Source organism: Panicum hallii, chromosome 7 (assembly GCF_002211085.1).
Source record: "Panicum hallii strain FIL2 chromosome 7, PHallii_v3.1, whole genome shotgun sequence".
Classification (NCBI taxonomy): Eukaryota; Viridiplantae; Streptophyta; class Magnoliopsida; order Poales; family Poaceae; genus Panicum; species Panicum hallii.
Genome location: NC_038048.1, coordinates 37654679 through 37680767, shown reverse-complemented (window position 1 = coordinate 37680767; position 26089 = coordinate 37654679). Strand labels below are relative to the sequence as shown.

Here is a 26089-nt window from a genome sequence, read left to right as displayed (position 1 = left end):
TCAACCGAGTTGGGATAATGGTGGGTCCTACGGGATTTTCCCCTAATATGGGTTAGGAGATGGGTAATGTTGCTGGAGATGGTCTTACGCTTAAGATCTGGTATGTCATTGTGTGCATGGTTATACTGTGACTGTGTTTCAGAAAAAGAAAAAATATAGTAAATAAGTAAATAAAACTAACAAGAAACCTACAGCACTGGGCCGGCCCGGCCCATGAACACGCACCCAGTCATCGTCGCGGTAACGAGCGAGCTGCTTTGCAAAGCGATCGAACTCGGAAGAGTCCGGCGGCGTGCGCGGCGTCCGACCCGGCTGGCGGCTGCCTTGACTTCACACGGCGCGCAGAAGAAACCCGCACGCGACTGGCCTCCAGTCCTGCACCTCCATGGCACCGCCCACCTCCCCCGCCGCCGTGGCGGTGGCCGCCCGCGCGGCGCCGACGCCGGCCGCAGCGCTTGCGCTCTTCAAATCCGCGCTGTCCGCGGACCGGGCCCTCTGCCCGCTCGCCGTGCTGCCGCACCTCGCCGCGTCCCCGTCGCTGCCGCACCTCCTCCTCACTGCCTCCGCCGCCGCTCGCCCCCACGCCACCTCCCTCCGCCTCTACGGGCGGCTCAAGTCGCTCTCCGTCCCCATCCCCGTCGCCTCCCTGCACCCGCTGCTCTCCTCCCTCCCCTCCGCCCCGGCCTTCGCGCTCTTCGCCGACATCTACCGACTCCGCCTCCCGCTCTGCACCACCACCTTCAACATCATGCTCCGCCACCTCTGCGCCACGGGAAAGCCCGTCCGCGCGCTCGAGCTGCTGCGCCAGATGTCGCGCCCCAACGCCGTCACCTACAACACGGTCATCGCTGGGTTCTGCGCGCGCGGCCGCGTCCAGGCGGCTCTTGAGGTCATGCGCGAGATGCGGGAACGCGGTGGCATCGACCCTGACAAGTACACCTACGCCACGGTGATCTCTGGGTGGTGCAAGATTGGCCGTATCGAGGACGCAGCTAAGGTGTTCGACGAAATGCTGGCCGTAGGAGAAGTGAAGCCAACTGCGGTGATGTACAACGCATTGATCGGAGGCTACTGTGACAAGGGAAAACTGGATGTTGCGCTGCAATACCGGGATGATATGGTAGAGAGGGGGGTTGCCATGACGGTTGCAACCTACAATTTACTTGTGCATGCGTTGTTCATGGTTGGACGTGCATCAGATGCTTATGCAGTGCTCGAGGAGATGGAGAGGAATGGTCTTTCCCCAGATGTTTTCACTTATAATATATTAATCAATGGGTATTGCAAAGAGGGGAATGACAAGAAAGCACTGGAGGTGTTTGAAGGGATGTCTCGGAAAGGGGTGCGTGCGACCACGGTGACTTACACGTCATTGATATATGCATTGTCCAGGAAAGGGCAAATTCAGGAGACAGATAACTTATTTAGCGAGGCTGTGAGGAAGGGCATCAGGCCTGATGTTGTTATGTATAATGCTCTGATCAATAGCCACTGTACAGGAGGAGATATGGATAGGGCATTTGAGATCATGGCAGAGATGGAGAAGAAGAGGATCGCCCCAGATGACGTGACATACAACACGCTGATGAGGGGGTTGTGCTTGCTGGGCCGTCTTGATGAAGCGCGCAGACTCATTGATAAGATGACAAAGGAGGGTATCCAGCCAGACCTTGTCAGCTACAATACACTGATCAGCGGCTACAGCATGAAGGGTGACATTAAGGATGCTTTGAGGGTCCGGGATGAGATGATGAACAAGGGGTTCAACCCAACACTTATGACATACAATGCGCTGATACAGGGGCTGTGCAAGAATGGCCAGGGAGATGACGCCGAGATCCTGATGAAAGAGATGGTGGAGAAGGGCATCACCCCTGATGACAGCACGTACATCTTGCTGATTGAGGGACTTACCACTGAAGATGAGCGAACGGCTGCGGCAGATGCTGCAAAAGCTTGAGCTTGCTTGGAAGGCATAGGCTTATCTATTCAAAGTGCACCAAAGGCTTGCTTGCGCTAACATGCGCTTTTGTGCAATAGCATTTCTTGACAGAAGCACAAATTGTCCATTTCAAGATTACCAGCATTGGCAATAAGGGCCAGGTGACAGTGGCATTTCGTGCCAACAGTGGCCCTTAACAGAGTTGTAGCCTTAGGCCTATCGGTTGATCTGTGAAGAAGTCCTGTAATATTTGAGAATGGAGGGGGAGAAAGCACCCTTGATATTTGGAAGCCTTTGAACAACAGTAAGTGAAGACTGGACCTTTCTGTCTGGTTATATTATAACTGAGATTGTTTTTATGTTATCTCATAATCTCATTGTCACATCCTTTGTTCATATTTCCTATCAATCTGATAGAATAAACTCAACTCTGGCTTGCCACTGATCATTTGAGCAAACATATCTTAATGACCTGTCCTATCCAAAAAAGTGGTGGCCGGAGTAATTGTAATCACCCCCTCCATTTTACATTCATTGACATCATCACATTGTCTGCACTTTGTGTGGTCCTAACCCTTATAATTGTTTGAAGTATAAACTGATGAACCAGAATAAAGGGTGTCTACATAGAATTCTGATACTTTTGATCTCTGTCGGGCTTGCTGGTGTCAAGTTGGCTGCAGCCTTGGGGTGCGTCTGCATTCTTGCTGATCTGGACATTTCATTGTGATAGCTTATGTCCATAATCGATCTGCCCCCTCTGAAGCACAAAGCTACAGACTGAATCCTTAGTTTTAGGTCATGTTTTCTTTATAGAACTGCGAAGCTGAGGTGCTCGTATGCCTGTATGTTCTAAAACGATAACTGAACGAATAACTGCACATGAACAAAGATAATTTGCACCTGTACTGAACCATGTACTACGCACAAATTGATAAGACACCTTCTTTTGTTTCCCTGTTTTCTGAGAATCAACTACATTATTGGAAATCTAGGCAGCTAAAAAAAGATGCTGGAATGATTCCCCAAAACACCTGGTCGCGCCATAGTCTAGTCTAGCACTAATTGGAAATCATAGTGAGATTTTTCAAAAGGGTGCCTAGACAGACGAGCATCGGTCACCATGTGATGGTGTGCCTAGACATGACCTATCTATCCTTGGAGAGAAATGGGTGAAGGCTTGGTGGCCAGAAAGGTGACCTGGGAGTCCACATCTACTACTGTTTGCTGGTCAAAAATTTAGGCTGGGGTCACATCATCCTGATTCATTTACCAATTTTAATTAATCTCCAGTCGCTGCCTAAGATACTCAGATGTATGCTCGTTCTTCGCCTTGTAAAAATCGCTCACTTATGGAGCATCGGCTCATTCTGACGTGTCTTTCTTGTTTCTGCCGCGGTGGCGCTTTATCTGCTTATGCATTTGCTGCCTTTCTTGCTTTATGGTATAACTAGCGCCGGCGCCGGTGTACGCATTATTTATCGTGTCTCTCGCTACTACGCGGATTTGTCAGTGCACCGTGCAGCTCCAAGCAGATCCGTGCGCGATGGAAGCCGAATCAAAGATGGGGGCGCCGGTCACCGACGTGGAGAAGCAGCAGCCGTTACTGGCGGTGGCGGCGGCAGGCGAGAAGGAGCCGTCGTCCGGAGACGCCTGCGGCTGCGGGGCGTTCCCCCGCGCCTCGCCGACGGCGACGCGGACGCTGGCACTGGTGGTCCTGGTGGCCGGCGCCGCCTTCGCCGCGCAGCTGGCGGCGCGCGAGGAGTACGTGCTCCTCGCCGTCTTCGCGTCGCAGCTCGCCAGCTTCTGCGTGTTCACGTCGCTGCTGGCGCTGTGCGCGCTCCCGGAGGGCGGCGGCGTCCCCGGGCGGCGCGCGAGGTGGGCGGCGAGGGCGGGCGCGCAGGTGCTGCAGTGGTCGCTCGCCATGGCGGTGCCCACGAGCATGGCGTGCTGGGTGCTCCAGAGCGCGCCGGCCCTCGTCGGGGCCGCGCTGGTGGGGCTCGCCCTGGCCGTCGTCCTCGCCTGCTACGCCGAGCTGGTGCGCGCCCTGTGGCCGCCTGTGCAGGGACCTCGCTGACACCGAAGGGCCTCTTCAGAATTTTGGCATATAGCATGTTCAGACTTCGATTGGCCGATAGAGCCTGTCTCAGCTGAAGAAGGATTAAAAGATAGCACATAAAAATTCCCTTATGCAAAACACAAAATCACTCAAGAGATGAAGGATCAAACGGCACATGTACGCAGTTCTGGATACAGAGGGCGCGTTTGCCATGTTGTTGGCATTGTTCAGGCAATGAGACAGTGATGGCCATCAGCCAAGCTGAAACGGTGCCTCTGGTTATATCAGTGGAAGTTCATTTGATGTGAAGTCATGAGGCATTTCGATCTCTTCAGTGGACGCCTGAAAACTCCATGGTGCGTGCGACCCATCAGCATAGCAGATGCTAGGCAGCAGGGTCTCCTCATAGCCTCCTCCCAAAGCCTCAAACGCTTTGGGCTTTGGCACGTTATCACCTGGCCGAAAGAAGAGGGTGTCTGTCCAGATCACTCCCATCCAGTGACAGTCCGTCCACTAACGTCCTATGCCAAGAAATGACCAATCCTTGGGAGGAAACATGATTTCCAGAATCGAAGGCTTGATTGATGCAATGCTGCTAGATGCTATGGTAGCAATGAGATGAGCAACAGGGCAGTGAGCCAAACGTGTAGGCGACCCTGAGAAAGTTCGCCCATGCTGATCAGCTCTTCTTCCTCCTTTTCCCCGTCAGAGATCATGCCACTCATGACCCACGCATGTATCATGTACTCCTGCGCGTATCTACTTGCAACAACTTGCAGGGAAGCTGTTGGTGTACAGCACTCGATTTCGCCATCAAGCCATGATTCCTTGCGTTGTGGGTGTCTGCGTTTGTGTTTCGTCTGATACACACGTACTGCATCTTTTATTTTCCCCTTGTGTTGCTCCATTCTCTCCTTTCTGTAAAGTTGGTTCTTGCAATCATACGCCGGCATGTAGTGGGATTAGAGCTCATGAACAATGATGCCGGCGCCTCCAGGAGAGGGGTTAAGGTAGGTGCAGGTGCCGGTACAAAGCGAAAGAATCATATGATGTGTTCGCCAAAGAAACGAGGCATCATTTGCCAATGGTTGGCCCCTGGCTGACTGGCACTGCAAAGCCCTTCTTCCGGCTCGCATTTTCCATGGCTGGGGAACCGGGAAAAATGCTAGCGTTAGTCTTGATCCATCGCCGCCATTCTGACCCCACGCCGCCGGCGCCGCCCTTCTTCTCTGCTGGCTCGGGGTAGTGGCACGCACCACCGCTGCCGGTCTGCCGTTTGCGTACCTGAATTCTAAAGATCATGGGAGCTTACCGATGCCTAGCACGAACGTTCAATTTTTTTTTCGAATTTACTACTCTATATTCAAATTCTTTTGGTGTATTTTGGAATCAAACTTAAACATAGCGAATGTGCATAGGTTGATATTCAATATTGAATTTTTTTTCTTTTCTCAAGGAAAAATATACGCTGCCAATGATAGGACTCTAGTTCGGCGCCACGCCGCGTTGATCTTGTGCAGGTCTCTCAATGCCTCTCGCTCCCAGCGATGGATCTGCTCGACGGCCACAGCCTGCTCAGCATCCGCTTGGGCTTCCCGGCCGGCATCGCGCAGAGCGCTCTGACGCGCGACGACGCGCTCCGGACCAGCCCCGGGCGCGCCCTGTGCACGAACGCCCCGTCATCGGCGTCGTCGTCGTCCTCCTCCTCCTCCAGCTTCATCCGCAGCGTCGAGATCCTCGACGCCGCGCGCTGCAGCCCCTCCACGCTCCAGTCATTGTCGCCCGGCGTGCCGCCGGCGAGGCCCCGGAGCCTCTGCTCGTCCATGGTGGCCTCCTCGCCGCCTGCCTCCCTCGTCTTGGCGAGCAGCGCCTTGACGCCACCCGCCACGCCGGCGACGCGGCTAGCCCCGGGGCCGGACAGCGCCGCCGCGCGCGCGTTCTCGAAGAAGAGCACCTGCACGACGATCCGGAGCGGCAGCAGCTCGTTCTGGGCCGCGTGCATGGACGCCGTCTCGGAGAGCTTCCTGCAGTTGAGCACCCTGCACAGCTTCTTCCTCGAACTCTTGTCCATCTCTGGATGCACCTGTTACAAATCGAACCGAGAACAGTAAGGCATTAAAATCAATCGGGACAGCGCGAACTGAAATGGTCCTCTTTGTTTCCGCGTACTCGGAGGTAAGTGTCGACGGCTCGGTAAAGATCGTCGTGCTCCGGGCGGGCGCAATCCGGCACGGCCTCGGCAATTGCGACCAGCTTGTTCAGCGGCAGGTTCGGATCCTTGGCGACCTCCATCAAGAATCCATCGACCAGCCTCCCGATCCAGACCATCGCGCCGTGCGACGCCGCGGCGGACGTAGACCGGCGCGCTCCCTCGAACTCCGAGCTCTCGGCGGACCGTGACCGTCTGTGTCCGCGCGCGTGCGGCGGGCTTGCCTCCGGGATCCCCGCCGCCGCCGCTTGCCGCAGCGCCAGCTCTTCAAGGATGCCCATCACTGCATCTACGTCGTACAGCGTCTCGCTCGCGCACGACGGTATCAGGAGGTCGCTCACGCTGGCGTCTTCCAGCTGCAGCGCCGCCCTCCTCGTCAGCTCTGCCTTTGTCGCCGCGGAAGCACACAGGACGTTCGCTGCTTTGAGAAGTTTTAGCAAGAAGCTGCAGGAGACGGCGTTCCTCTCGGCCGGAAGCAAGCTTGCCATCTTTTCGACAAGAAACCGGTGGTTCGTGGCCGCCACGTCGGCACTGCCCGTGCTGCCGTCGGTTTGCTCCACCAGGTACCCGCTCTTGGCGACGTTCGGTAGCCACCGGCGCGCGTAGACCTTGAGCGCGTCGCCGACGGCTCTCCCCTTGACGGTGCCAGCCGCCTTGACGGCCACCATGACGCGCCAGAAGAGGTCGACGCCGAGCTCGGAGACGTCGGGCGCCCACCACGGCGACGAGGAGCAGCCGGCTTCGGACGCGCTGCTGCCGGGGTCGGTGATGAGGATCGCGACGGCCTCAACGCAGCGGGATGTGACGCCGAGCTCCTCGCAGGCCGCGGCGTGGCGGGCGGTAGCGCGGAGCACGGCAAGCGCGTCCCTCCAGCGGCGGAGGAGGCAGGAGCCGAGGAACGCGTCGAGCTTGGCGCCGAGGTTGCCGCGGTCGGCGGCCTCCGTCATGCCGAGGTGCGCCGCGGCGCAGCGGAGCGGCACGACGTTGTGGGCACCGACCGTGACGGCGATGCCGTAGCAGAACTTGGCGCAGGCCTCGAACGCCTCCGAGCCTCCCGGGAAGCCCGGCAGCTCGACGGCATCGGAGTCCGCGCAGAGAGCCTGTAGCAGCAGGCACTTGGAGAGCAGAGGGAACTGCCGAGTTCGACGACGCGCGCGCCAAACGGAAAAAAGGCAGCAAACTTGGTCAGGACAGAACATCTCCTCAACAAACCAAACGAATCGCATGAATCTATCAGACGCGCTCACGAATTCTCGCCGCAACACTGACAATTCAACTCGTGGCAGCGACAAGAACAGAATTTGCTTCTACCTTGTGGAGACGAAACAGGCAGTGATCCACGAGGATTTGCAGGTCAGTGGCCACCTCCGTGTAGACAGACCTGGAATCAATCAACAAAGCACTGCAATCACAAACACATGGACAGCATCCAACGACATGGAATGGAAGAAATCGATGGCCAGTGGCCGCTGACCTGACGGGCCCGGAGGTGAAGAAGGTGTCCGGCCGCGCGCCGAGCTTCATGAGCTTCATGGCGGACAGGGTTCGCCCGACGAGACCGATGGCCACAAGTCCACCGCGCGCGCGTGCGTGCCTAACTGCTTGGGAGCCGGACGTGATCGCTGGCGGCTGGGCTATATCATGCGGATGGATGGACGCAGAGAGAGAGAGAGAGAGAGAGAGAGAGAGAGAGAGAGGCTGCGGTTGGGGAGGGACGGGACAGGATCCAAACGCGCGGATGGGACTGCTGGGAATCGCAAGGAAGGGTCCAAGATCACAGCTCGAGGTGACACCAGTTCGGCGGCACGGCCAGCCCAGGGAACAGTGCTCGCCTGCGTGCCAGTAATCCTGATCGGAGATTCGGAGAGGCACGTCGCCGGCCGGGGACCAACATGAGCTCAGAAAGATGACAGGGTAAGAAGGGCTTTCCGGCCGTTAAGTTTTCAGGCGAACGGTGGCCGGCCGGCTCCGGCGTTTGGTGGCTGCGTCCCTCTCGTCACAAGTTCATTGAGCCTCGAATCAGTTTCACTCTCACCCAACTGAAAAATCTGAACGTAATGTAAAGGGGTACTGTGCAATGAGCTAGCTGCGTTCTCATTTTTGAACAGGTGTTCGGCCTTTTGCTTCGCTGATTTGTCTGTTCTAGTAGTTGATTGTGGACACAATAAGGAAATCAACTGTGGTCAGGAGGGAGAGGAAAGGTGGTGAGACCTTCCTTCGGTTGGGTACATGCATCATTAGCAGCAAAAAGTTGTCTGTCACTTGATGAGTTCCAGGCTTCCAATCTCTTCCATTCTTGAAAGTTTAGCAATGATAAGATTTTCCCCTTAGTAACTGGACCACAGCAATTGTACTTCGAAATGGTCGATGTAGTGGGAAGACGAGCTGTGGTGATGAAGTTGAACGATCCAAAAATCTTATTCGTTTTCTCCCGACGTAGGATCACAAAGGTGGAGTATTCCACATATCTACTCTCTTTTTTGTTGGTGCATGCTGGCCCTAGGGGTGGAGTAAACTACTGTGACGGTGCAACAATGAGAATAGATAATACGGCCGATTATACGATACTTTGGCGGCAATCACTAAGTCACATACAGAGGGGAATCACATGATCCTGCGTTAACTAAAACTACAAAATGAAAACAGTGACCTCGCAAGACGAGGGACGCATGCAGATGGCGCGCGCTCACACCCTTCGCCCCAAGTGAGATGAGGAAAGGTGGTGAGACCTTCCTTTAATATTTAAATATTTTTAAGATAAAGTCAGAGGGAAGATTCTATTTTTCCAGGCCACATTTTAGAGTTTTGCACGGGCCCCGAAAATTTGCCGGAACGGCCTGCTGTGTAGGCAGTTGTTGCTCATCGTCGTAAAACGTCTTTGCCGCAACGGCTTCCGCAGCTTGCGCTGCGCGTCCTTGGAGTCGGGCCCGAGTATCCCGACGCCTCCGCGGACGATACTACTGCCTGCATGTACCCGCCAGCAGATTCAAACCCAACAGTATCACACCGAGGTGGTTTATTTATTAAAAGAAATAACATTTTCGTAATAAAATATTATATATGATCATGCCCGTGAACAAAGATAAGACCAAAAAGGATACCGTGTGGCCCACGTGCCATTGACATGTCACGGGCGGGCCCGGGTGAGCAGTCCAGGAAGACGTATCTCTCTGCCTTCTTGCTCCCGAATATGGCAGCAGATGCGCGCTGACAACCAATATCATATCCTTCCGCGCCGAAAACAATAGTATTAATATTATATTCCGGGCCCTATCCGCTCCACCGTCTGACCAGCGGGCCCTAGAGAGCGGGATGACGGACGAACAGAAAAAAAAAAGACCTCCTCCTCGTCCCCACGGAACGGAAACCTCAAAATCGCCACAAACCGAACGCACGGCCTCTCCCGCCGACAGGTGGGGCCCACCGGCCGACGAGGACCCAGGCGTGGCGCACAGAGGCTCTCCCCCGGCCCGCCCCCTTCCTCCCTTCCTCCTCTGCCGCTCCGCCCGTAACAACCCCCAGAGCCCATCCGCGCTCCGATCGATCGTCCGCCTGAGGTTTTCCGCCGCCTCGTCGCGTGCCTCCTCCGGGGTCGGCGGGGGACGTTCGTGCCGCGATGGACGCTTTCCGGCCCGCGCCGGCGGGACGCGGCCGCGTGTGGCCGCGCATCGACGTGCGGGATCTCGTCGTCAAGGTGAGCTCTCCCCCTCGCGCCCGCGGCTCCTTCGTCGTGCGTTAGGCCGGGGAGGGGAGGGAATGCCGCGAGTAGGGTTCGGCGGCTCGTCGTGTGAAGCAGGGTTTTCTGCGTCCCCGCTCGGTAGATTGTGCGGCGATCTGTTTCCAGTGGTTGTCCTGCTTTTTTTTTCTGTTTCCCACGAGTTTGTTTAGTTATGGATCGTAGTGTTGTCAAACCCCTCGCTGGATAGGGATGATCGGATCATAAAGTTTAGTGTTCCATATGCGCTCGCAGAGTAGAAGTTCTGATCACCGTGGGTGCATTCAAGATTAGATTGATTTCATATTGATCGTCTTAATAAACGCGGGCGGGATGATCGAGTCTGTCTGTCTGCGATAAGATCGTTCTGGATTTTAGATCATTGCTGGACTATTTGATTTAGGGACTAGTAAGATTCTTTTGTTATCTTTGGGATCTGATGGCAGACGAGGGAAATCTACACTGTAACATCAAATGTTTTTATGTTTGTGATTTGATGGCAGATGAGTTCAGTCTATACTGTTGCATGATTTTTTTTATTCTTTGGGGTTTTCTTTTTTATGTTCACTGGGAGAGTGTTCCCTCCTGAATTTTCATTAGTACAAGGGTGTGGTGCAACCTCAGGATAGATGAGTTCAATTGCACTAGATCACGTTTGTTTGTAAGGGTTTCTGTTGTGGCGCTGCTTTACCACGTTTGCATGGAGGATGGCAATACCGTGCTTCCTATTCTCAATTGCATGTTGATTAAAAGCAAGAGATTAGCTTCTCTTACTTTAAGTTTTGGTCATCTGGTGTTCTTATTAACTTCATACATGTTGATTAGGGTATTTATGTTTTTAATACATCATTTGAAGCATTTGGGTAGCGAATCAACCCTACCTTTAATCCACAGACCACCACCTTACACATGTGCCTACTTTATAGTAATGAATGTGTCGCCTAGTGGTAGTTCATAATTATTTTGCTGAATTCTCAGTATCGTTTCAACTGGTTTTCAGGTCAAATATGGTGACACTTTGAAGCGTTTCAATGCCTTTGTGGATGGATCACACTTTGATCATGATCTGCCTGCCCTTCGGTTGAAGATTGCAAGTGCCTTTAAGTTCAGTCCTGATGTTGAATTCATTCTCACCTATACTGATGAGGATGGAGATTTTGTCATGCTGGATGATGATAATGATCTACGAGATGCTACTATTAATCAGAAATTGAACCCTCTTAGGATTGATGTTCAGTTGAAGAGCAGCAATGTTGGGGCAACTCGGACAAAAGAGCAGTCCACGAATCCCAAATCTCTGAGGTCCATCTCTCTCGAAGATCAGCTTGCCCAGGTGAAATCTGCTATTGATGAAGCCTTGAAGTTTGTACCAGAGCAAGTCCCTGCTGTCCTTGCAAAACTATCTCATGACTTGCGTTCTAGGGCTGCATCCTCTGCACCATCATTGGCTGAATTGCTGGACCGTTTTGCTAAACTGATTACACGAAGTAGCAACATGCATCCTTCTTGTGGCTCTTCTGATGGTTCACATAAATTGGGAAATGCAAAGATTAAGCTTGAATCTGCACTTACGGCAGGTTCAGCTTCGGAGCCCTTGGATGGGCAAAATTCTGGGATATCTGAAGCTGTTCTTAAAAGTGTACTATCTGAGGATCCCACTGCTCAAATTGAACAGGCACCGTCATGCCCTTCAGTTAAGGACTCACTTGTTTTTACTAGTTCAGGTGGAATGAAATCTGATCTCAAGAGAAGTTTTGATTCTGAGATTAAGATAAAATCCGATGCTTGCAGTAAGGGAAAATCTGTAATATCATCTGTGCCACCTGTTTCCACCACTTCTCATGGTGCTCCTGCTCAACAATCTGTTCCTGTGCCATATACATCCTGTGGATTCAACGGAATGGCCAATGTTGATATGCTGTCATTATTCCCTCCCCCACCTATAGACCACCCTCCCACACCTATGCTCTACCCTCCCACACCATTTTTCACCCCCTACAACCCTATCTTTGGAGCTAATGGAAATACTACTGGTGATTTACACTCCGTGTTCCCCCCTCCACCCAACATCTGTAGCCCTTTTAAGTTAAACGCACCTTCATCTGTCGGTATGTGCTATCCTAACCTCTATTCTACTGGGAGTTCACAGAGAGATCGCATGGCCTCATTGTTTAGTAGTTGTGCACCCAATCCAGAAGGCGTCAACTCTTTTGGGAGCTCTAACAGAAGTCTTAGTACCAATTATGGGAGCATCCTACAACACACACAGCATAGATGGATACAATGTGATGGTTGTGGGGTGACACCGATTGTTGGGCCTCGCTACAAGTCCAATGCGTAAGTTATTGGCTTAAATACTAGCTGTGAATATAATTTTCTTTCTGTTCTCCTGACATGCTTACTTTTTGCTGACAGTAAAGAAGACTATGATTTGTGTGATGCCTGTTTTTCTCACATGGGCAATGAGACTGAATATACCAGATTAGACATGCCTGCTTCAAAAAGTGTAAGTTCGAGACGCACTTTAATGAATTGGCCTGAGTCTGTTCCATTACTAGATGGTAAGAATGATATGATTCTGTCTATATTTGTTTGACCCTTTCAGAACATGAAGATCCTGGGGAAGGCTCCAGCTGTGAAAACTGACTGTCGCTTCATTAAGGATGTTACTATCCCTGATGGGACACCAATGGCGCCATCAATTCCATTTACGAAGATTTGGCGCATGTGTAATAGCGGGTCTACCATGTGGCCGTATGGTATCCAGCTTGTCTGGGTTGGTGGAGATCACTTAAAATGCCTGAGTTCAGTCGGATTAGCGGTATGTACTATCCACATATCTGGCTTCTGTGTAAGCTCCTAATTTATGGTTGGGTACAGGATGGGATGCAAGTTTGTCATGTACTGAATTTCATCAAATTCTCACTTAGTTTTGATGTGCGTGCAGATTTCAGCAAATGGGGGGCTAAATCCATGGGAAGAGACTGATGTTACTGTTGATTTTCTTGCCCCTGCAAAGCCTGGTAGGTACATATCTTACTGGAGATTAGCGCTACCCTCAGGTGTCAAATTTGGTCAGCAAATTTGGGTTCATATTCAGGTTGTTACACTACCCTTTACTGTTTTTTGTCCTTGTCACCTTTGATGCTTCCATTTATCTGATCATTGGTATGCTCTCTGAGTGCAGGTGGAGCAACCTATTCAAACCAATGGTGACAAACAGGCTGCTGCAATGAACCTGAATCAATTACCTGAAGCCAACAGCACAAGGCCTTTTACATTCGATGTAAACAGTGCTCCTGTGGAACCTTTACGTGGATGGCCTAGAAGCTGTACTCGTGGTCCCATACAACCTTTATTTGGATGGCCTAGAAGCTCCTGCACCGGATGGCTTGCACGTGAAACCATGAAACCCAAGGAATCTGAACCTGTTCCTAATGATATGTCCTCTGCCCCAGCAGCAGCTGAACCATTTCAGATCCTAATCACTGAGGCTCCTGCCTCATCTGCCGAGGCTGCATCGGATTCAATGCCTGCTTGTGTGCCTGCACCTGAAGCCATTCCCCTGCCCAACTCTGTGCCTACACCAGATCCTGTTAGTGCATCTGCTCCTGCTCCTGCTGCTGCTCCTGTTAGCATTCATGTGCCTGAAGCTGCACCTGCTACTGTGCCTTTGCCTGAAGAAATTGTAAACCACCTGGAGGAGAAGATGATGAGTGAGCTTGAGGTTCTGGGCTTCCTGCAGGCTGACCTGAACAAGCAGGTACTCCGGCAGAACAACTATGACCTGGAGCAGTCTGTTGTCGATCTCTGTGGTTTCAACGAGTGGGATCCCCTCGTTGAGGATATCTCTGATCTGGTAAGTATGAACACTGTATACCCATCCTTTTTGACACCGATGCGGAAACTTTCTCAACCTGGGTGTGTCTGATTGCATCTAGGGTTCTGATGACGCAGAGATGAACGAGGTGGAGGTGGTCGACAACAGCGACGAGGAAGGATTCATCGTGACGGACCTCGTGACCAAGGCGAAGAAGGATCAGTGATGGATGTCGCCACTTGCGGCTGTCAGCAATTCGTAGTAATTTATGTGTGCATAAGTAGTAGTGGTATGAAATAAGTAGATGGAAGTAGCGCGGTATGCCCAGACACCTTGGATGCGGGGGTTGGTTGCCTTTTTCTGGTTAATGGTCACCGGTGCACTATGGCCTATGGGTGATCCTTTTGCTGAAAATAATAGTTGCAACATTAAAAAATAACTACTAAAATATATATCGGGGAGCATCTGATTTTTCTTCCCTACCCGGACGTGCGTGTCATATCATTTCCGTAGTTCAATTGTCGTCTTTGGCTCGCTTGCCCATATCGTGGCTGTGTGCTCTCTCTACGAGGGAAGCACGGGGCTAATTAACCCAGGGAAGAAATGACCCTACGGGGATTTTTTTTTTCTTTTTTGATTTCCGAATCCCCCTCTACAGCAGGAGAGATATCCCCCTTCCCCATCTGCTGTTTGGAAAGTAAAAGTGCAGGGAAGAAAAAGCACCACGTTCATCAATACAAAAGGCAAGTAGCTCAGGAAAGATTACAAATCACCTGTCAACGAGCATAGCACGGTCCCAGTTCCCCGTTTAGCAAGCAACTCATGATTAAATGCAAAATAGTTACATGATCCATATCAACATTACAAGTAGCTACAATATGCATAGATATTCAAATTGCAGTCCTCCCATCCATACAACCAGATGATCTAATTCATGCAAAAGTTAACTAATGTTGCGATCATGCTAGGGGATAAGACATCTGATGACAAGCCAAGCTCTTCCAAAAATAAAGTACCCCGTTTCTTGATGGTTTCATAGAGAACCTGGAGCACTCGGGCAGCTGATTCAACTTGTATCTGAGATGTAATCGTTAGAAATAACCTCACTGTTCCAATCAAACAGAATATATATGATAGGTCCAATTCACAAAATAAAAAACATAACAATTAAGACATGAACTAATTTTAGTACTGAAGAGGTAATTGCTCAAAAATGGAAACTCGGGAAAACACTGAACATGTAATTGTAGTACTACCTCCGCCCATAAATATATGATGTTTAGGATAAGCTATTTATTCAAAAATGAACCAATTTACTTGTCCTAAACGTCATATATAGAATGGAGGGAGTAACTAGCAATAAATTAAGGAGATGAGCTGCGAGACAGGCCTGTAGCCTGTGGACGCCGATACTATCCTTGAAAAATTACTAATTGAATTTGTCTGTTCTACAACATGACTTCATAGAAGAAAAAAATGAAGCTTTATGAAAAACAATTCTGACTTTTGCCACTTTTGGTTTGACTTGAGCAAGGCTGCTCGAGCAATACTAACTTTCTTGACACATCCTTGGAAATGAAGAAAACTTGGGGATATGTTTCAGTTGGTATTTTTTTATCAACTAACTTCAAACAAGCACGCACTTAGAATTATGTTGCAGAAGAAATAAATGAATGTAAAGTAATTATCACCTAAACTAGTCAGGATGTTACTTAAAAGAGGAAGCTAAGAACCTTTTCCTATTTTAAACAAATATCTGCGAATCACAAACCAGTTTTGTTGCAGGAATAAATAGCTGCCAAGATTTGTCTTATCTGCAAGCTTGTCCTCTTCATGAGAAGGATCTTGATCTGCTGAGTACACCAATGTTAGGAGATGCTAAGGTTAAAATAATAGTGCTGCTCTATTCTTAAATATAATTGATATGCACCAGCTGATGAAAAAAAAGAGGTCATGTGTTCAGTAGGCTCTTCTGGGAACTTGCACATAGAGAAAAATGTTCAGATTCACTGGCTATTGCTAATATGGCAACTTGCAAAAGAACTATGGACTAGTTCTACACTGATGATCATGAGATCAATAAAATACGTGGTGGTGTTCCATTCCCGTATCCTGGCTGTTTCCTGAGTCTTCAGAAGGCATAAGCAAATGTTTACTTTGAACTCATGAAAAGATGTCTCCTTTTCAAATTCACGGGACTGAATTAGTTTTTTGTTGAAAAGAAGCACAAATGTTTCGTGAAAAAGATAAAAAATGAATTATGATAAATTTGATTAAAAAATCATATACGCAGCTCATCAAGAAACACAAATAAGGTGATTTCTGAAAATAAGATGATATACTCTATCTAGGCACATGCTCAACATTAACAAATGACCAGTAAACCAAACGGAAAAAGGTTTTAGCCACAATTCACAGCAGAAATCGAACAAAATCAATACAAGTTTATCTCTTCACAATAGCTATCTTGAGTGTACTCTCAAGTCCTATTAGTTTCCAGACTATTTATTCAATGGAGTAAGACCACAGTAAAGATTATATGACCTGACTCACCAGGAACACAAAATGATTCCTAGTCAAGGTTTGATAAAACTATAATTGTCTGTACATGAGGCGCACACGCACACGCACACACTAGGCAATTGAGGTCTACTCTCGGGAATCAGAACTGCTGGTCCAGATATGCATCCTTTTCTGACTTCTCATTCCCACTAAGGTACCCTACGAGGCTCCCAGAAACATCTGTGACCCAGGAGACACTGCGTGCCAACCAAGCCTTGGGAGTTGATGATGCTTGTGGGATCTCCGCCGCGATGCGCCTCTGTTCTTCCTCGAGCAAGATGTCCAACCACCTCTTTGACATAAACTCTTTCACCGCGTCAACACCCTTGTTCACAATATCCATCGGTGGCATCACCAGGGGGTTCTGCTCTAAGTTAACCTTCTCCAATTTATCCAGACGACCAAAAGTGTCAGGAAGAGCATGGATCTGGTTATTGCTCAGGTCAAGCTCACGCAGATTCAACAAGTCACCAAATGAAGCGGGGAGCTCCTTCAAATCACTAAAGTTGCTGCTAAGGTTGAGAATTTCAAGACTGCTAAGTTTCCCAAAGGCAGATGGCAGACCACATAGTTCATTGAAATGGGCATCCAAGAGGTAGAGCGATGTCATCTCACAGATAGATGATGGAAGAGATCGCAACTTGTTCATGTGGACCCAGAGTTTCTGCAGATTGACCATCTCATAGCCAATATTCGTTGGCAGGTACGTGAGCCCATTGTAGCTCGCATCAAGCTCAACCAGTGACCTGGAGTATCAACACCAATCAGTTGGATAGCATTACCAGCCAAAGAAAAGAACCGGAGTGTTACCTACCTACACTTGGAGATGCTATCTGGCAATGCCCTGAGCCTATTACTTGACACATTCATAATCTTCAAATTGGATAACAGTCCAATGGTATCCGGAAGAGAAATCAAAGAATTGGCAGCAAGACGAAGCTCTTCAAGATGATCAAGTCCTCCTATAGCATCAGGAATAACCTATAATGACAATGAAATGGAAATTTATTACTCAATCAAGCAGGGGGGCGAATTCACAACTGATGAAATGTATACAAATCTTGTTAAGGAATTACAACTCAAAAACATTCAAAGTCTATCGATTAAGAATCAAGAAAGATGATGAGCACTTTGTACCAAACATTTGTTTTACTTCTTTCAATGATAATATGTCAAACAATTATACACTTATAAACATCACATACACATACAGAAAAGCAATGTTGGGAAATTAAAAAAAAAAACATAACAAAAGTTATTTCCCCTACTTCAAACTATGGTTTCCAAATTCTAACCCGAACAAGATAACCATGGATTTTATACTAAATTAAACAAATCTAAAAAGATGGATGAACCCACTTGAGTCAACCATATAAGCAAGTCATTTGCATGATATATAACCATTCCATTAAGTATAATGCATCTGCAGCCTCCTACACTTCAATATTGTGTCTTTGCAATATGCAGATTCAGCTATTGTAAAGTTCCTAATTCTAACCTTCAGCAGTAGGACCAGCATAGCCTATTTATTGTCATGCCAAACCAAAACCTGCTTTTCATCTAAACAAACTCATTACAAACACATGAATAGGCAATTTAGTATTTACTAAACAAATATGACCTGTTGAAAAAATCAATTCACTCACTCTTGATTTTGCAGTTAATAAAATGTAACTACCAGATTGTTCCACACCCTATATCTATTTGTGCACGGATCATGAAGTAATAGCAAATTTGAGAAGTAGCAGAATGTGCACAGCCTGGCCCTAAAACAGTAGGGATCAGGCACATCATACACAAACCCCCCAATCAGCCATCACATATTCCGGTTCATCCATTTGCAGGCGAACACAATGATATATATATTTGCAAACAATCGCATAACAGCTCATCCAGAATAAACACCCAAAAACTAGGAGTTCATGACTCATCGGCAGAAGGCAGTGGCCTAGGCTCCCTAAACATGTAGATAGATCAGTTAAGCATGATGACTAATTTGTTACCTCAAGCTGGTTGCGCGAGACGTCGAGAACGCGAAGCCCCTGGATCCTCCCGAACGCCTCAGGGAGCTGGCGCAGCTGGCGATCCACGAGGCGTACGCTCTCCACCGGCTTGCCCTCCTCGGCCTGCTTGAGCACTGCCACCACCTCCTCCTGCACCGCGGCGTCCCCGCCCTCAGCGCCCGCCGCGGGTCCGTCGTCCTTCCCGCCCTCCGCCGCCTCGTCATCCACGTCCGTCCCCTCCATCGCGGACCGGTACACCCTCTCGAGCCTGGCCTCGGCCTCCTGCAGCAGGGCCTCGTAGGCGTCGTGCGTCTCCTCGAGCCGCACCACCGCGCGGCACGCCTCGACGTCGCCCTCGGGGATCCGCGAGTCCCCGGCCTCGGCGGCCGCCACGATGGCGCGGGACGAGTCGACGAGCTCGTGGTCGGGCCGCGGGCCGAGCACCTGGAGCGCGGAGCGCGCGGCGGAGACGTCGGCGACGGCGCGGGTCATGGCGCGGAGCACGGACGGGTGGCGCAGGCCCGGCATGCGCTCGACGAGCTCGAACTCCCCCGCGGTGGACGGGGTCCGCGGGGACGGGGTGTGCGTGGGCGGCTGCTCGATGTCGAACTCAGAGGCGGCGGGCTTGGGCTTGGAGAGGGTGGGGATGCGGGAGAGCACGTAGGAGAGGATCGGGTGGGTCTGCGGCGCCGGATCCATGGCTGCCGGGTCGGGGGTGCGGAGATCGGAGTGTGGAGAGGGGGAGGCGGGGGGCGGAGCAGTGGAAGCTGTTCCGAGATGCAGTGGGTTTGGGAAAGAGAAGACGGCGACGGCTGCGAGGAGGAGAAGCGGATGGGTGGGCCGGCACGGCAGATTCGCGGGGTAATTTCCCGGTCCCGGACTGCAGTGTCCCCGCCGCAGGAGGTCAAAGTTTGTTTACCGCAACACGAAGATCTATGGACTACGGGAGTATGTATGGGTCTCTCTTTTCTTCTTAGCGCACAAGGTAAAAAGCCTCCAAATTTAGAATTGAGAGCTTGTTTCCCAACTCGTATGTCGAAGGAACACCCAACCTATAGAGCTAAAACTTAGCGTTTTTAAACGGCAGTGTGCCAAAATTGAGGGTCCGCCGGCTTGCCCCATGGCGCCCACAGTGAATAACGCTTAACGTGTTGGTGTTTTGATGAATGCTTTATCTTCAACCATTAATATGATGCTCCCTCCATCCACTTTTGCACATTTATCTCGGCGGATTTCATCGAAGACCATTGCAGCTTCACGTACATTGCTTGTGTAGGCGTCGAAGTAGCAAGGGATTAAGAGAGGCCCCATTATATTGAAAGCTTCATATTTTCAGAAACTAGATGTGAAGACATCGACGGGCAACGAAGCGATATGAATAAGAGCCGCAGCCAGTTGATTCTCCATGGGAACCTGGACTTTGATGTCGAGCTCCATGGGAACCTGCAACTTTTCGACGTCGTCCATGGCAGCGGGCAGCTTCTCTCGCCATCCTCCATGGCAGCGGGCACCCTTCTCCTCGCCGTCCTCCATGGCAGCGGGCACCTTCTCCTCATCAACCTCTACTAACCTAGCCGCTTGCCGTCGGAAGCAAAGAGAAGGTGCGGATGAAACTGTATGGAAGGGTCGAACAGAGCGTCGATGAAAAGCGATGTACTAGTCGTCGTTGCCGGTTTGTATTCACGTGGGACCGATACAATCAACGTGGCTTAATTACCTGGGTTACCGAGGGGACGGGCTGCCGAATCCCCAGATCCGACGGGTGGCGTTCCGAGTCGTTTAAAAAAAATATACATCGCGGGGGGTGGGGCGCAAACTACTCTGAATCTCTTGAGTGTGAGATTGCTGGCACCGCCCGGCGCGGCCGAACACCGCGGACACACGCGCTCTCCATTTGCCGCCCACCTTCCACATGGCGTCGCCCTGCCTCCTGCACATCACAGCCCACCGTGCCTTTGCCGGCGCGCGGACCAACCGCTCCACCAACGCACCGCCGCTGCAGACGCCGCAGGCCTCCCCGGGAACGTGCCGTGCCACGACTCCACGAGGAGCAACCCAGCCAGCCAGGCAACCACGCAGGGCGCAGGGCGAACAGTATTTTGCCAGAAGCCGGAGCCCACCATGTCGTTGCATACAAAAGAGGACAGACGCCTCAACGCCATTTCCCATCCTCTCCATTTGTTTCGTGTTTAGTTACAGTTTCAGAATGGCACTCGTTACACGTAACGTATTCTCTCTTCTCCCTTTTCTATTTGAGGTTTGACTATTTCTCGTGGGACTTCTCTGTTAAACTATCGAACGAACGAAAAAAAAAAAGAGTGAGAAGTGACAAAGGAACTAAGGAGATTGAGCTACGATCCTGCTGCCGGATGATGGAGAACAGAAGCGCCAGCTCCTCCAGCTTAGAGTAGCCTTGGCACCCGGTCGGCCCCTAGCCTGACACGGCCGAGGCAATCTCCTTCCCGGCCACTTCGAGCACCTCCTTGGCCCTGTGCGCCAGCTTCTCGCAGATGTTCCTGGCGATCCTCTTCTGGAACTTGCTGCTCTTGAGCCACTCGATGCCGACCAGTATCTCGCACCGGCTGCTCGGCGCCTCCGACGTGACGCCCTGCACGTTGTACCTCAGATGGACCTGAAACGTACACAACGATTCGTTCGAATTAATCCATCGCTGTCACTGATCTCATCGCCCAAACAAACTGAACAGTTCGTGGTGTGAATAAAAAATGGCGTACCCGGAAGTAGTCCCCAAAGGGGACGTTGTGGAGCGTGACGACTTCGTGGATGGTCCACCCGCCGCCGCCATCCTCCGCCGGGAACTTGAGCTGGGTGCTGACCACCTCGCCACCGAAGATGGACATGTACCTGTTGAACTTGTAGCTCACGTGCCGCTCCAGAACGCCCAGCCTCGCGGCCTCCCACGGGGTCGCGGAGTAGTCGAGGCACCCGACACGGCTCATCGTCCGCGTCTCCAGGGCGCCCCCGTCGAACACGCCCATCAGCAGTTCAGCCTGCAGCAACCCAAGGTTCATCAGGTTATGCTGACAACTGAATTCGATTATGCTCGTCTTTGATTAGCTGGCCCAGTGACGTTACTGAAAGCAATAGCTGTCCTATAGCATGAGGAACATTTCAACTAATGGAGCGCAGTCTAGCCAAATCCAGCTGTTAAGATAACCTATCCAACCCTGTCAGGAAAAGAGGCAATAGTAAGCATAGGGATCTCACATCGATCGGATGCTCCAAAGTATACGCCTTTGAGAGAGGCACGTCTCCAATGCTCAATACAGCATGGACATCATCAAGATCGACGGAGCTAAAGTCTTCTTCCTGATCTTCTTCCATTTTGGCCCGCTGTTCAATGGCTGACGATTTCGTTTTCCACAGGCCGATTATTGTCCTAGAAATAGAAAAAATAAAGTTTTTTTTCATCAGTGAGATCGTCACTGTTATAGTACTGATGGCTAACAATTGAGAGATGACCACCTGCTAGCCTTGCTGAACGATGCAAAAGAGTGGAACTGAAACTTCAGCCTCCCTTCCTTATCTTGGGACTTCGCACCACTCTTGGCATCCAGTCCTCGGCCACTCTTCAGAGTAAAGAGCAGTGATGGGGTGCCTACCGTTGTAAAAGATGGCTGTAGCACTTCGATTTCCTCCACATCTTCCCACAGAAAGAAGAATTTGGTTTTGTGTCCAAACAAATTAGCGTAGAAACCAACTATTCTGGCTGACACAAACAACCTCCCCTGCAGCAGCAGACAGTTACAAGTACTTGTGTGAGATCTCTTATTTTAGTGGTCCAAACTCCAAAGAGCACACCAGTACCAGAGAGCTATGGCATAATATTGCATCATCAACAGAGTATAACATTCTTCGCAAAAATAAATAAATAAACCAAGTATGATGTGCTTATGGCATTTCATAAAACCGTGCCCTATTGAATTGTTGCCTACCATAAGAATTTTAGCAGTAACTATATCATCTACAACTAACATCTCTAGAAGATTACCTGCAAAGGTAGCTTCCTTTTCAGGGAGCACACATAATCCGCTATAAGGAATTCTTCTTGCGGAAGACTAAAAAGCTTCTGGAACGTTGAATTTCTGTGAGGCGACCGAACATGTAACTGCACACGCATGCATTTTTGTCAAGATGGTTATCACACTTGGAAGGCATCAAAAGGGCACAGGTTATCGAGATTTACCTTTTTACCAACTTCCTTCTCCATCTTACTTAGGTATTCTCTCATTGATGTCTCCGGTCCTTTCGTGTTTTCCAGAAATACTCTCAAATGTAACCGGCTCTGACACGTCTGGGCAAGTTTTCCCTCCAGGGGCACCCATATGTCTGCCAGTTCTACTGATGTGTGCTTCAGGAAATTAATTTCTGCGTGTCCAAGTGAAATCGCCAAATCGAATGGACCATCAAAATTGAAAACTTCAACATCCAACACAGCAGGTGGTTCTTCCATAGCATCAAACTCCATTATCTCTGCAACGTTCTTTCAGTTTGTCACAAATGATAATCAGACAAAGCTACAGGCTCTGTAGTAGGGGTATGCAACATGCTAATATGTGAAATGTACTAACCGTTCCATTGAGGTTCCTGGGTCTGAAGTTGAACAGAGCTTGTTCTTGTGATGCCATTACAGCTAAACACGACATAAGGATCAACTGATCCACATGAAACGGGTGGCAAGCTTGTAGCTTCTAGCAGAGCTACAGTTAACAGCCAACCCTCACCATTTGCTTTAACTCCATGATCACTTCCTGTCATGAAAGGTAGAAGATAGGTAGCACATTCATGCTATCACCGAGTTGAATAGCACGTCTAATATACGAGAAAAACAAGAGGTAAACAATTCAAGAAAAGAGCATACCTCTCTGTACTCTTGCCTCTACAAAACGTGAAATCATATTCAGTAAACGCTCAAACTGAAGGACTAGTACGCCGGCTGTGATCAGCTCCCCAAATGAGTCAGGTAGATCTAGACCATTGAACTCAAGGCCCATGAGTGGGCCTGGTTTCGACAGAAGGATGTGCACAACAATATAAAGTGCAAATAGCACTGTTGTAATGGCGGTGAAATTGCAAAAATACTTGTAAGCAAGCCTGATATCTGACTGGTGTTCTGCCTGCAATGGCGCCAACAACTGCTCTTTATCCATCCCTACAGAATCAGCCAGTTTCACATGCCTAGACATTACTTCAGCAAAACCTTCGAAATTTTCCTTCAGTCCATCCCTAACGCTCCCCTCAATCATGCTTCTCATCATGGTGCTCTGAAGGAATTCTACATTGTATGATACAGTCAAATGTGCGCTTTCTTCACCTCCTGATAACCCAGTGCTCTGGATTATCTTGTACAGCAAAACAACTGCAAAACAGTTCCCAAAGGGGACTTCAGGAGTACGAACACGAGCCATAACCACAAAACTCTTGCCATCTGCTTTAAGATAGGTCTGCTCCTCACTAGTCTTGACAGCTTTCATAAACTTCGATGCGCCTTTGGTATATTGACATGTCCTAGTTAAGCTAGGAGGATCCTTGCTCTTCCATGTCCACGGCTGCTCCTCATAGTCAGTGGTACCTTGCAGCTCACGCAGTTCTTTGAAGAACTGTGACTCAGGTCTAAACAGAAGATGGTTCAGTTCTTTTGACTCCACAAGGTAAGTGTGCTCAAAGATGATGCCGCCATCAAGATCTTCCGGCGTGTCTGGTGTGCTTCTAGATTTCATGGTCTCCATAGCTTCTTCAAAGCTAGCATCTGGAGCCATCTGTTCGGTGCTTGAACCATTTGCTGTTGCAGCAATATCCTCTGCTAGATCATCATCTTCAGTAACTGAATTGGAATCTGTTTGCATCCAACGGTCAGAGTTATCTAGAGAAGTCCGCCCTGTGTCACGGCTCCTAGGAGAATCAACCACCGCACCATTAGAACCTGAATGTTCCATATCAGTTAATCTCTCGATTTCAGCATCGGTGTCACTTCTGGAGCTCGAAGAAGGTGACATGTGGATGACAACGTTGTCATTGTTTTCTCTATAGAGTGAAAAGCTTAGGAGAATTTTCCCTGGTCAACAGCAATAAGAATAAAATCATTATCACTAGACCATTCGGAAAGTGTAATCATGATAAAACCTATGCTTCTAAAGCGTGCCCCTCACAACCATGACTAAGCCAGCCTTAACTGAAAAAGGAAAGGTGTACACACTGTTATACTCTTCTGAAAGCCCAAGACTAAATAAAGTTGTGTTGAAGTGGACAAGACCTGCAAAATTGGATCATATTCATAGCTAATCCTGTAAAAGTAAAGCACACCATCTACCACTAGCATTGCTGTACCAAGTAGTCAAAACTGGGCATGCTTTTCGACGGGCACTAGTTTATTGCAGCAGCTGATCCTAGCCACATGATACGGATTAGTTTCATCAGACTACACCCAGTACTACCAACAAAAGCGAAAGGCCTGCGCTGTTCCGTAAGCATCTCGGTTAAATAATTACCACACTCATATGGGTTGTGACCGACCCCGTACTTGCTAACGAACGACTCACGGTTACGGAACCTAAATGACTTTTACTCCGTGATAGCGGCATGCTAATCCGCTAAATTCTACGAGCTTGCGTGCGGCAATTGGCAAAGGTGGCAAGCGATACGCGCGGTGGCTTCCCCCCGAAGGACTGCCGCTCGCGCCGACCAGCGCCGATCTAGGAACCCAATGCACGGCAGAAATGTCAAGCGTATCTAGCTCGCGAAAGCAAACTTGTGCACTCACCGCAATCCGCCGCGGACGCCTCGCCGTCGTCACCGCCGCCCTTCCGCCGGTCTCCCACGGGCTGCAGCGTGAACCACGTCGGCGGCACGGAGCGCCTCTCCCCGGGGGAGGCGGCGGTGGCGGCCGGCACGGGGAGCCTGACCGCACCCACCACCTCCCTCCCCCTCCCTCCCCGCCGCCGCCGCCGCGCCACCGCGACCTCGAACTCCTCGCCCTCCGCTTCCTCCGCCCCCACCGCGAACACGAACTCCTCGTTCCACGCCGGCGCCGCCGCCGCCAAATCCTCGCCACCCGGGCCCGGCTCCGCCGCCTCCACCGCCCGCGTCCGGAACCGCTGCTTCCCCGCCGTCACCTTCGCGTAGAACAGCACGCCGCCGTGCAGGCGCGGCCGCGGCACCGGGAGCCCGCGCGCCTCGAGCACGTACACGTAGAGCCGCATGGCGATCGTGGTAGCTAGCGAGCGCACGCCGTGGAGTTGAGAGCGGGGTGACTTGGGCGTGGGAGTTTTAGAGGTGGCGGGTCTCGGGGTCCGGGATGCGGGGGCCGACGTGTGCCGAGCGCGCGGGGCACGCGGCGGGAGGAGGAGCGCGACACGCGTGCTGGGGTTGGGGATGATGGGGCGCGGGGCGGTTTGGGGTTCGGCGTCTTGACTGCAGCCAGTGTGGGAGGGGGGTGGGGGGGGGGGGGGAGCTGCCATGGCTGGCGTGGCGGATGCGGATGCGGATGCGGATGCGTTGGTCGCGTCGCGAGCTTTGAATTTGTTGGGCCTTCCAGAATCGAGAATTCAGATAGATGTCCATGCCTGCCTGCGTGCTCCTCGTCGTTGTCGTGGCGTCGCGGCAATCCCCGTACGGCTACGGCGATGCCTACACAAACTAGTGGAATACTGGAATGTAGTCTCGTGCGTGCCTCTAGAACTAGAAGAAGCGGACAAAGGCAACTTTGCTGGGCCTCTGAAAGTGGGGTTCCTGTTTCTGGCCCATCCGCCGTCGGGGACG

General features: G+C 50.7%; 6 protein-coding genes across 9 annotated transcripts; 3 read left to right on the top strand and 3 right to left on the bottom strand.

The window, feature by feature from the left end:
* The first annotated feature begins 256 nt into the window (after nt 1-256).
* LOC112898820 (pentatricopeptide repeat-containing protein At2g15630, mitochondrial-like) lies at nt 257-2499 on the top strand. Its single transcript, XM_025967122.1, has one exon. The coding sequence runs from the start codon at nt 386-388 to the stop codon at nt 1958-1960; it is 1575 nt and encodes a 524-aa protein (XP_025822907.1). The 5' UTR covers nt 257-385; the 3' UTR covers nt 1961-2499.
* Nucleotides 2129-4932, top strand: LOC112898821. Of its 2 annotated transcripts, none has more exons than XM_025967123.1 (2): nt 2129-2246; nt 3456-4932. In XM_025967123.1, the coding sequence occupies exon 2, from the start codon at nt 3489-3491 to the stop codon at nt 4017-4019; it is 531 nt and encodes a 176-aa protein (XP_025822908.1). In that variant the 5' UTR covers nt 2129-2246; nt 3456-3488; the 3' UTR covers nt 4020-4932. The 2 variants fall into 2 exon arrangements, with proteins under 2 accessions (XP_025822908.1, XP_025822909.1); XM_025967124.1 differs by having other exon boundaries at nt 2186-2246; nt 3397-4932.
* A 594-nt stretch (nt 4933-5526) lies between these two features.
* LOC112898819 (BTB/POZ domain-containing protein At1g67900-like) lies at nt 5527-7819 on the bottom strand. The gene is made up of 4 exons (XM_025967121.1): nt 7685-7819; nt 7522-7591; nt 6171-7343; nt 5527-6084 (listed from the first exon to the last, which is right to left on the bottom strand). Exons 1-4 carry the CDS (start codon nt 7741-7743, stop codon nt 5527-5529), a joined length of 1860 nt encoding a protein of 619 aa, XP_025822906.1. The 5' UTR covers nt 7744-7819.
* A 1783-nt stretch (nt 7820-9602) lies between these two features.
* On the top strand, nt 9603-14225 carry LOC112900088 (protein NBR1 homolog). 3 transcript variants are annotated; one of them, XM_025968821.1, is made up of 8 exons: nt 9607-9904; nt 10926-12033; nt 12121-12262; nt 12341-12431; nt 12531-12746; nt 12873-13025; nt 13113-13784; nt 13867-14225. In XM_025968821.1, the coding sequence occupies exons 1-8, from the start codon at nt 9827-9829 to the stop codon at nt 13969-13971; spliced, it is 2565 nt and encodes an 854-aa protein (XP_025824606.1). In that variant the 5' UTR covers nt 9607-9826; the 3' UTR covers nt 13972-14225. The 3 variants fall into 3 exon arrangements, with proteins under 3 accessions (XP_025824607.1, XP_025824606.1, XP_025824605.1); XM_025968822.1 differs by having other exon boundaries at nt 9603-9904; nt 10926-12262; nt 13883-14225; XM_025968820.1 differs by having other exon boundaries at nt 9608-9904; nt 10926-12262.
* A 1931-nt stretch (nt 14226-16156) lies between these two features.
* LOC112901453 (plant intracellular Ras-group-related LRR protein 3-like) lies at nt 16157-19115 on the bottom strand. The gene is made up of 3 exons (XM_025970379.1): nt 18311-19115; nt 17122-17288; nt 16157-17053 (listed from the first exon to the last, which is right to left on the bottom strand). The coding sequence occupies exons 1-3, from the start codon at nt 19007-19009 to the stop codon at nt 16408-16410; spliced, it is 1512 nt and encodes a 503-aa protein (XP_025826164.1). The 5' UTR covers nt 19010-19115; the 3' UTR covers nt 16157-16407.
* A 1292-nt stretch (nt 19116-20407) lies between these two features.
* Nucleotides 20408-25717, bottom strand: LOC112898885 (C2 and GRAM domain-containing protein At5g50170-like). The gene is made up of 9 exons (XM_025967190.1): nt 25092-25717; nt 23193-24386; nt 22903-23082; nt 22518-22804; nt 22323-22439; nt 21797-22059; nt 21539-21710; nt 21046-21321; nt 20408-20942 (listed from the first exon to the last, which is right to left on the bottom strand). Exons 1-9 carry the CDS (start codon nt 25528-25530, stop codon nt 20742-20744), a joined length of 3129 nt encoding a protein of 1042 aa, XP_025822975.1. The 5' UTR covers nt 25531-25717; the 3' UTR covers nt 20408-20741.
* Nucleotides 25718-26089: the final 372 nt, after the last annotated feature.